This window comes from Branchiostoma lanceolatum, chromosome 1, assembly GCF_035083965.1.
Source record: "Branchiostoma lanceolatum isolate klBraLanc5 chromosome 1, klBraLanc5.hap2, whole genome shotgun sequence".
Taxonomy (NCBI): domain Eukaryota; kingdom Metazoa; phylum Chordata; class Leptocardii; order Amphioxiformes; family Branchiostomatidae; genus Branchiostoma; species Branchiostoma lanceolatum.
This window is the reverse complement of record NC_089722.1, coordinates 31157843-31167018: the sequence shown is the minus strand read 5'-3', so window position 1 is coordinate 31167018 and position 9176 is coordinate 31157843. Positions and strand designations below refer to the sequence as shown.

Below are 9176 nucleotides of genomic sequence, written 5' to 3'. Positions count from 1 at the left end.
ACATTAGAGTACACAAATAAACATCAAAGGTCATAGACTTTTCCTGGATGCAAGATATTTTAATACATCTTATCACACATCCCTCTCCTGAGCAAGTACAAGTCACCTTTATACGTTGTTACCTGTGCATTAGATTACTAAATTCTCTACCTTCTACTTTGTCTGATAGAGTCTGTGACTGACAGTCAACAAATCATACATGTATAAAATGCCAGATTCCTTCTCTTGGTCCATATCATTCCTATATATATGCAGCACCCTGTTTGATATTGGGTGAGTGAGCGTACAGCTTATATCTTAGATACACCAGGTATCTTGACAATATCATCTAAGTATTTTCCCATACTTGTATACAGAATTGAGAGTCCTTATTGCAGCCAAGTATGAAGTCAGGATACTGAGTTAATAAACTTCAAGCATGGATCATGTTGACGTTTAAACAGCTTCCAATATGATAAGGGCTCTGGCTAGCCTCTGTTGCAGCCCCTATATCGGACATATATAGTTTTCCGTATTGACAGCGAACAGCTCAAAACAGCTGTCAGAAACTAGGTTACTTCAAGAAAACTGCACATAGTTTGTCCAACGAGGGCTGCAACAGAGATAAGGTTCTGGCTGGAACTGATAGACAGTTCATTATGGCAAGGGTAGTGATTATGGTAAGGTCTAGTGACTTCAACCTTCCAGACTGTCAATCAAAGTTGCTTATGCAGCTGTATAATATAAATAGTGTAAATACTCTTTACAGGGTTACCTAATAGTATGCTCAGCTATGTGTGGACAGATTATGTGATTGATTTCTAACAACCAACATAAAACTAACAACATCATTGACTTGTCTTTCGCTTTTTGGAAGAATCATTGGGGGAGGGACCTGTGAATCTGTGGCAATTCTTTTTTTGTCAGAAATTCGACATACATGCAACCTTCACCACTACTAAAAACATAATTCTACCTCCAACGTCAGCTCACTGACAGTCCTATTTACAATATAATACTTTTCTCAGTCACATAAAAAAGTTGGAGAGTCTGGCTTCAAATGTGGCTACTGAAATATCAACGTTACACTTGCACAGGTCATCTTACTGCCGTAGTGTCCAGCCCAGAACTGTGTATCTGACCCCTTGTCTTTAAACAGCACGTATCGCACGCCAGGTCCGTAACTACTGAAGATGTGCATCGCCTGAAGCAAGGGGAAAATGTATTAGTTCACACTGTCCAGAAGGAAAGAGAAACAAGATATGATTATGAGAAAATGAAATAAGAATTAAGTTAAACAATCTTTTATAAAACATGAGATGAAATGAAAATTAAACAAAATATTACAAAGTGAAATGAATCAAACAGAAATGAAACAAAATAAGACAAAAAAAGCAAAATTGCAGATACTCATAAGTGCTAACTTCCATGGTATAGAAAGATCCTGACTGCCCATCACAATTAATAAGATGTTCCAACAATGAGAGAATAGCATTCATTGGTTCGACCACATGAGAGTCAGAATGAGTGCTATGTCCATCTAATGATATTTGCATCATTATGTTTTTATTTTGCATTTCTACATTTGACAAAGGTGGGAAGGGCTGTTGGATCTGCCTATAACAGCAACACTGGTTATCTTACTTGCTTCCACTGTGAGTCATTCCACTGCGGTGTGATGGCTGGCCCATAGCTGAAGGTGTCCACAACCTTCTTATCTTTATCCAGCAGTTGAACTTCCAGCTCATACTGACTCCCACAGTCCCATCTTGGGGCATACCTGTCAGAAACAATGAAATTAAAGGTAATGCTTGTGAGAAAGATATATTATAAGCCTGATGTATCACGCTTCTGAAAACAGTTACAGTAGTAACGCTTAAGAAACACATATTTGCAGTGTCATGAATTTGCGATCGAGAGGTCATACTAAAAACTTCACTCAGGTGGAAATGAGTACCTAGCTTCGGTTAGGGGCGTCCCTCAGATAGGACGTGAAATGGAGGTCCCGTGTTTGAGGAGAGCCACACATCGAGCACGTTAAAGAACCCACCGCACTTATCGAAAAGAGTAGGGGTCCTTCCCGGTGTGAGTGGTTCAAAAGCTACATGTACAGTCCTATGACCGCACATGGGTTCGCCCTTAGTAATAGCCTTCAGCTAGTTGGGCAACCCTGGCATGTACATGATGAACAAATAAATAAAGAAATAAAAAAAATCCTAAAAACTGTGACAATAAAACTGTTGTGAAAGTTTCCACAGTTATAACTGTAGTTGGCCCTGCCTTGCAGGGGCCCAGTTAATAATGCTGACACATTTCACTCACCATTCTGACACCTCGATATTTGGTCGTGTTTCATCGAGACACTTTTCCAGGCACCCCTCGGCCAGGAGGTCGATCTCCTGCTGACGGGCACACCATCCGTAGGACGTCACGAAATTGCCGCGGACAGCGGGATTGGGAAACGCCTTACAGCCTACAAACTTTTCCACCTTCCAGCCTTGTCCTCCGTTTTCCAGCACCTCCCAGTGACGCATCCCCTCTAGATAGGACATACAACAGGTGTTACAAAAATGTATATGCAAGACACTTTTACCAAACCACTAAGTACTGTAATAGCTGTGGCGACTGTTGCAGGGCTTACTTTTACTTGCTATCTTGTATATACATATACTAGTACATGTACATATACTTAGAACTATGTGGACAGGTGGTCTCTATAGACGGTATTCTTGATATATGAGTAGTGTGTCCATTGGAAAAATAATACTAGTAGACAGGTGGAGGTCTTTATGAGTTACTTACAGGTGGTCATTTGTTCTTCATCTCTGTTTGCAAAATATGGTTACAAAATGCATGTTTGTTTATATACCAGACGTTTGGTAGGCTTTATTTAATAGATGGGCGTGACAGGCTTCGTTCCTAACATCTGCTTGGAGATTAGTATCATCTGGATCTGATTAGAAATCCATAATGCCTACCAAAGTCATGCTAGCCTACCCCGCCTTTTCTGTCGAAACCAAATATTTCCCACCTTCTCCAGACGGGTTCTTGACCAGGTTCCTTCTGTACGGGTTCTTGAAGTAGAAAGTTCTCCAGTCCGTAGGCTGAGGGCCCATCAACCTAGCCACAAACCTTCCCTCCCGCAGGCATTTCTTTCTCCATATCGTCGGGCGATCCACGGTGTCTTTCCAGTCCTTACAGACAAGCCGTGCGGTCAGGACTAGCTCTTTTGCGGGAAGAAACGACAAGACAAGAACCAGTACTTCCTCGGGGGCTAGAGTGATGTCGAAACCTTCGTATGAAAGTTGGTCGGTCACAGTTTCCCCCTTAGTTCCTTGGGCGTGTTCCTCCGGCTTGGACCCGTTTGGCCCCACTTTCTTCTTGGACGGAGTTGCGCCCATTTTTCTGTAGATTACAAATCGGCCGTTGTTGCAACTTAGTTCGTAGGTAGATTATGGTACCCTTACTGTAATACTGCTGTCAGATGAGGCAGAACTAAAACTAAGTCTTGGGAGCGCTGACTCAGAGTCATCAGAAGTGAAGTGAAGTGAACTTTATTGCTCAACAATCGTACATGGTACAATGTATGGCATGAAATCAACAATACTACAAGGCTAATCTATCCTACAATTCTAAGTACAAAATATTTTCGAAACCAGTGTATTTGTTACAATATATAATCATGTATGGATAATTCTGTCTCGCTTTTCGAATGATTTATGGAGAAATTGACCTATGTTCATGGATATAGGAGTCGGACATGACAACAGTACATAGAAAATATCGCTCTGTGTACCAGATAGGGTGAAGTTTGTCTTAGTAATAATAGTCTGTAAAAGCATATCTCTCTCTTTGCTATAAGTTGGACAATTCATTACAAAGTGGAATTCATCTTCAACACTTCCATTACATGTGGGACACAATCTCTGAGTGGCTGGTGTGTTGTGGTGTCGACCCTTTTCAACTTCTAAGCAATGTGCACTGATTCTCAGCTTTGTTATGCTATTTGCAAACAGTTTATTATGAATTGATGTGAGATATGTTTCCATGCCAAAGTGTTTTTTGATTTTAGAATATGCGTGTAGTTTACTGGAATGTCTAAGTTGTTCCCTCCAGCCAGAAAGAAATGAGTCTTTCAGACGTTCTTTGAATATAATTCCAAAATGATTGGCATTAACTGCGGGGTTAAGCCAAACATTTTGGAACCCATGTCTACATAATATATCTTGAACGTGAGTAGCCCAGTCATGTTCTTCTTCGACTGAAGTGTCGTATGCTTTTTTAACAATCTTGTCATTAGGTGATTTTTTCAATCTTAGCCAGTATTTAATCAACTGTGTTTGACTGTCAATGAACAACGGGAATACTCCCAATTCACCCCTTACGGCGGCATTTATAGAACTTTTTGGAACACGTAGTATAATTTTGCAAAAATTTAAAAGTACATATTCCAAGTCAGGAATTTCATACGAAATTTTTGGTTGATCTAGCGTGACATTCTGGTTCCTTAACAATGTGTCTGACTGGTAAATCACGTTCAGTTTATCACTATACTTCTTGAATCGAACAACAACAGGGCGAGTAACTGTAGACGTGGGGTCTGATATCTTTCCTAACCGACTAACTCTCAGTAAACCAACATCCGACCCCAATATCGGGCTGAGGATTGTATCTATTGATGTTCTGATCTTTTCATTGGGATATTCCTTAATTCCTTTGAAAATTAGGTCTCTACATTGTATATTTATTCCAGTAAGTTCACTGCAATAAAGCAGAATAGGTTTCACCAAACTGTTAAACAGATCAATAGCTAGGGAGATTGACGGATTTGAGTTTGATGATAATAATGATTTTAATCTAAAAGAGGCACGTAGAGCTTTCAGTCTTAACTGTTTAATGGCACGACTAAAAGATCCTGACGGTGTAATGTCCACTCCTAAGTATGTGTAAAATTTAGCTATCTCTAAAGCTTGACCTTGAGATTTGAAAGGAGAATGCTTATAATCGGCTGTCCGTCCATTTTTTGAGAAAATCATTACTTTTGTCTTGTTCTTATTGATTGATAATTTCCATAGGGAACAAAATTGGTCCAGTGTCCTCAGACACTCTTTTAGGCCTGCTTCAGATTTTGATACAAGGACAAGGTCGTCGGCCCAAAATATGCTATTTATATTAATATCTTTTAGTATCAATGGATCGCAGGATGTTGGATCTAGTAGAGATGGAAAATCATTGATGAATAGGTTGAATAGGAGAGGACTCAGATTACAACCCTGTCGCACCCCGCAAAGAGACTGAAAGTAGGGTGACAGACCATGTGGGGTTTTGACACAATATTCTATGTTATGATACATTGATTTTATTATCCTAAAGAAGTTCCCCCCTATCCCTGAAGACAAAAGTTTATAAAATAATCCATGATGATGTTTCATGTGTTTTTAACCGGCTTCCGCGTTCGGACGGGCTCAACCATTTTATCAGAGGGGTGCTTGTTATCTAATGTTTATCTAGACATCAAGGTTCATGCCTTTAAAGATATTACAAAAAGTTGAATTCTATCAAAATACTTAATCTTTTAATTCTAAAAGAATTTTGAATGAATTTTTGATGGGAATTCATACGTAATAGTGAAAACATTTATTCCCCATTCGATAAATAGACTCATCCAAATTGTCATAAAGGTCATAGTTGAAAGATTTCACTTAATTGATTATTCATCGCGTAGCTCTGTATAACCGCCAACTGCTTAAAGTTTTATGACGGAATCACTTCTATATTTACACAAATGCATATGACGTTAGTAATAGATAAAGACTATCAATTCCAATTGCAGATAAAGTTATTAGGTTTATCGATCATGGCAACTGACACACTCTGAGGCAAGCTCGCCATCCGTTGCCGTATTGCAGTTTCATGAATGTATTGGGGTGGGATTTTCAAAGTAATGTTATGTATACAACATTTGATTTTATAAACAGCTTATTATCTACAGTTATCCATTGCTACATATCACTCCACGTGATGAAAATAAGGTTAGTAGCACAGAGGAGGTTGGTAGCGCCAGCATTAGTTTCCGCCCTGTAGCTGTGAAAGTCTTTCAGTACCATGGGCAGTGCAACTACTAATGATTTACCTTGTTATATAATAAAACTAGTAAATATCATTCAGCATTAGGGACAAACGTCTTGATCGCGTGGACCACTGCGCACCAGTAACGGTCCAGCGATCTTCTTCCATCGACGTACTCTTGCCGCAGCCTGGTGATGCGCCTCTCCAGCTCTCGCCACTTCCTCCTCCGCGGGGGAGGTGGGTCACCTCTGGCGACGCTTGCCAAAGTCTGCTCCACCGTCTTCTGTTCGTCTTTCATCCGCTGGAGGAAGAACCACAGGGGTGGATGGGCTCGTCCAATGGTATTGTTCCACCTCTGGTGGAAACCTAACAAAGAACAACATCATATACGAAGGTTAACATTGTCCTTGCTTTGTGATGCAGCAGAAAGGATGATGCCACACGTGACTCTATAAGACTTTTTTTGTGAGTGCATTTCTTTCATAGCACAATAGCACAAGCAAGAACATTTCGGCCCAAGGAAGACGACTACTCTCAAAGTTTGGCTGGACAGATAGAAAAAAGACGACGGTTACATGTAGTAAGTTGTGTCAGGACGACGGAAAGATTTTGGAATACAAGAAATCCTACAAACATTCACATGATCAAAGCATTAATACATTCAACGTGGTTGTTTGTCCTCGTGTCTGTGTTCCTGTTGTATACGTTCCACATGGGAATGGGGAACGTCACGTCACCGGCCGCCACGTAGTTTCTTTCCAGGTACTCGAAAAATTCCTGCAGGGCCGGATATTGACCAATCAGCTGCTGTGTGGAGTGGCTATCTATACGTTCCTGAAAGTTGAATCGAACCAATGCCACAGGCAGATAACCTATTCCCATTGCTTTCCGTAGGCACGTCTTCAGTCCCTCCCGTAGGGCCCAGCCAGGCCGAGCGTTGTATGCGCCGCCACAAGCTTTGGCAGAAGTGGAAGTAGCACCCGGCGATGTTGGCATCCGGGAACTCCGTCTCGTTCGAGGAGATGATGGATACCTCGAAGTCCGACACTATCATCTCAGGGCTGAGGTCATGTCCGGTTACCTCCCTCACCTTCTCCTTTACGTGATGGAGGACCTGGCGGTATGCGCCGACCGTCTTTGATGTCATCAGCGCCATTACGAAAGGGATGACTCGTTCAAAGTACAGCCCGTGGATGGTGAAGAACTGGCTGTAGGGTCGAGGGCAACTTTTAAACGTTCCGTCCATGTACAAGACTGTACAATCTCTCAGCTTCCTGAAGTTCCTGTTTGTCCCGAAGACGAGGATGCCCCAGTCATTGTCTTGGTGGCTCAGGTACTGCCGTCCTCCCAGTGTCCTCGCCCACTCGTCAGGGATGACGACATCCTCCACAGTCGCTGGGAGGGGGGGGGGGGGGGGGACGAGGGAAGCCCGGCGACGCTCCAGCTGTGTCCTGACTGTTCTGAAGTTCGGCGCATCCCTCACGCTCGCCTCCCCTTGTATCACTGCGTCATAGACCCTTCTCACCGGCTGGGACGGTGCGTTCTCCACAGCTGACAGCATCCGGCAAACCATGGCTCTGGCGTTTATACTCTCATCTTCCGGGCCATGATTTACGGTTAGACCCCCCGTGGCTCGTTTATTAAATCCGGCCCGTACAATTTGACACTTGCATTAGGTACTCTATGTCCCAATGTGGCCTAATCACTGTTTCAAGTTCACGAGCAACATTTAGATTGACAGCAAATAGCGCTGCAATCCGTCCAACAAGCCTATTTAAGTCCCCTTTCCCACCCGCTCTTGAAGGGTTAGACCCCCCGTGGCTCGCTTATAAAATCCGGCCCGTACAATTTGACACTTGCATTAGGTACTCTATGTCCCAGAGTGTCCTAATCACTGTTTCAAGTTCACGAGCAACATTTAGATTGACAGCAAATAGCGCTGCAATCCGTCCAACAAGCCTATTTAAGTCCCCTTTCCCACCCGCTCCTTTGAAGGGTTAGACCCCCCGTGGCTCGTTTATTAAATCCGGCCCGTACAATTTGACACTTGCATTAGGTACTGTATGTCCCAATGTGTCCTTATCACTGTTTCAAGTTCACGAGCAACATTTAGATTGACGGCAAATAGCGCTGCAATCCGTCCAACAAGCCTTTAAATGTACCCCTTTCCCACCCGCTCTTGAAGGGTTAAACCCCCCATGGCTCGCTTATAAAATCCGGCCCGTACAATTTGACACTTGCATTAGGTACTCTATGTCCCAGAGTGTCCTAATCACTGTTTCAAGTTCACGAGCAACATTTAGATTGACAGCAAATAGCGCTGCAATCCGTCCAACAAGCCTATTTAAGTCCCCTTTCCCACCCGCTCTTGAAGGGTTAGACCCCCCGTGGCTCGTTTATTAAATCCGGCCCGTACAATTTGACACTTGCATTAGGTACTGTATGTCCCAATGTGTCCTAATCACTGTTTCAAGTTCACGAGCAACATTTAGATTGACGGCAAATAGCGCTTCAATCCGTTGAGCAAGCCTTTAAATGTACCCCTTTCCCACCCGCTCTTGAAGGGTTAGACCCCCCGTGGCTCGTTTATTAAATCCGGCCCGTACAATTTGACACTTGCATTAGGTACTCTATGTCCCAGAGTGTCCTAATCACTGTTTCAAGTTCACGAGCAACATTTAGATTGACAGCAAATAGCGCTGCAATCCGTCCAACAAGCCTATTTAAGTCCCCTTTCCCACCCGCTCTTGAAGGGTTAGACCCCCCGTGGCTCGTTTATTAAATCCGGCCCGTACAATTTGACACTTGCATTAGGTACTGTATGTCCCAATGTGTCCTAATCACTGTTTCAAGTTCACGAGCAACATTTAGATTGACGGCAAATAGCGCTTCAATCCGTTGAGCAAGCCTTTAAATGTACCCCTTTCCCACCCGCTCTTGAAGGGTTAGACCCCCCGTGGCTCGTTTATTAAATCCGGCCCGTACAATTTGACACTTGCATTAGGTACTCTATGTCCCAGAGTGTCCTAATCACTGTTTCAAGTTCACGAGCAACATTTATTTTGACAGCAAATAGCGCTGCAATCCGTCCAACAAGCCTATTTAAGTCCCCTTTCCCACCCGCTCTT

The 9176-nt window shown here is 42.8% G+C and overlaps 1 protein-coding gene across 1 annotated transcript; it reads right to left on the bottom strand.

Moving 5' to 3' along the window:
* Nucleotides 1-35: 35 nt before the first annotated feature.
* Nucleotides 36-7451, bottom strand: LOC136448634 (F-box only protein 44-like). Its single transcript, XM_066448276.1, has 5 exons — nucleotides 6708-7451; nucleotides 3011-6414; nucleotides 2302-2518; nucleotides 1624-1759; nucleotides 36-1183 (listed from the first exon to the last, which is right to left on the bottom strand). Exons 2-5 carry the CDS (start codon nucleotides 3378-3380, stop codon nucleotides 1046-1048), a joined length of 861 nt encoding a protein of 286 aa, XP_066304373.1. The 5' UTR covers nucleotides 3381-6414; nucleotides 6708-7451; the 3' UTR covers nucleotides 36-1045.
* Nucleotides 7452-9176: the final 1725 nt, after the last annotated feature.

Bases quoted from the DNA above. Each gene is read 5' to 3' on its own strand.
- LOC136448634 (XM_066448276.1), bottom strand. From the start codon at position 3,380: ATGGGCGCAACTCCGTCCAAGAAGAAAGTGGGGCCAAACGGGTCCAAG. The intron at 2,519-3,010 runs GTGGGAAATATT...TGTCCTATCTAG, and splicing joins CAAGAACCCGTCTGGAGAAG to AGGGGATGCGTCACTGGGAG. The intron at 1,184-1,623 runs GTAAGATAACCA...CCCTTGCTTCAG, and splicing joins ATGACTCACAGTGGAAGCAA to GCGATGCACATCTTCAGTAG.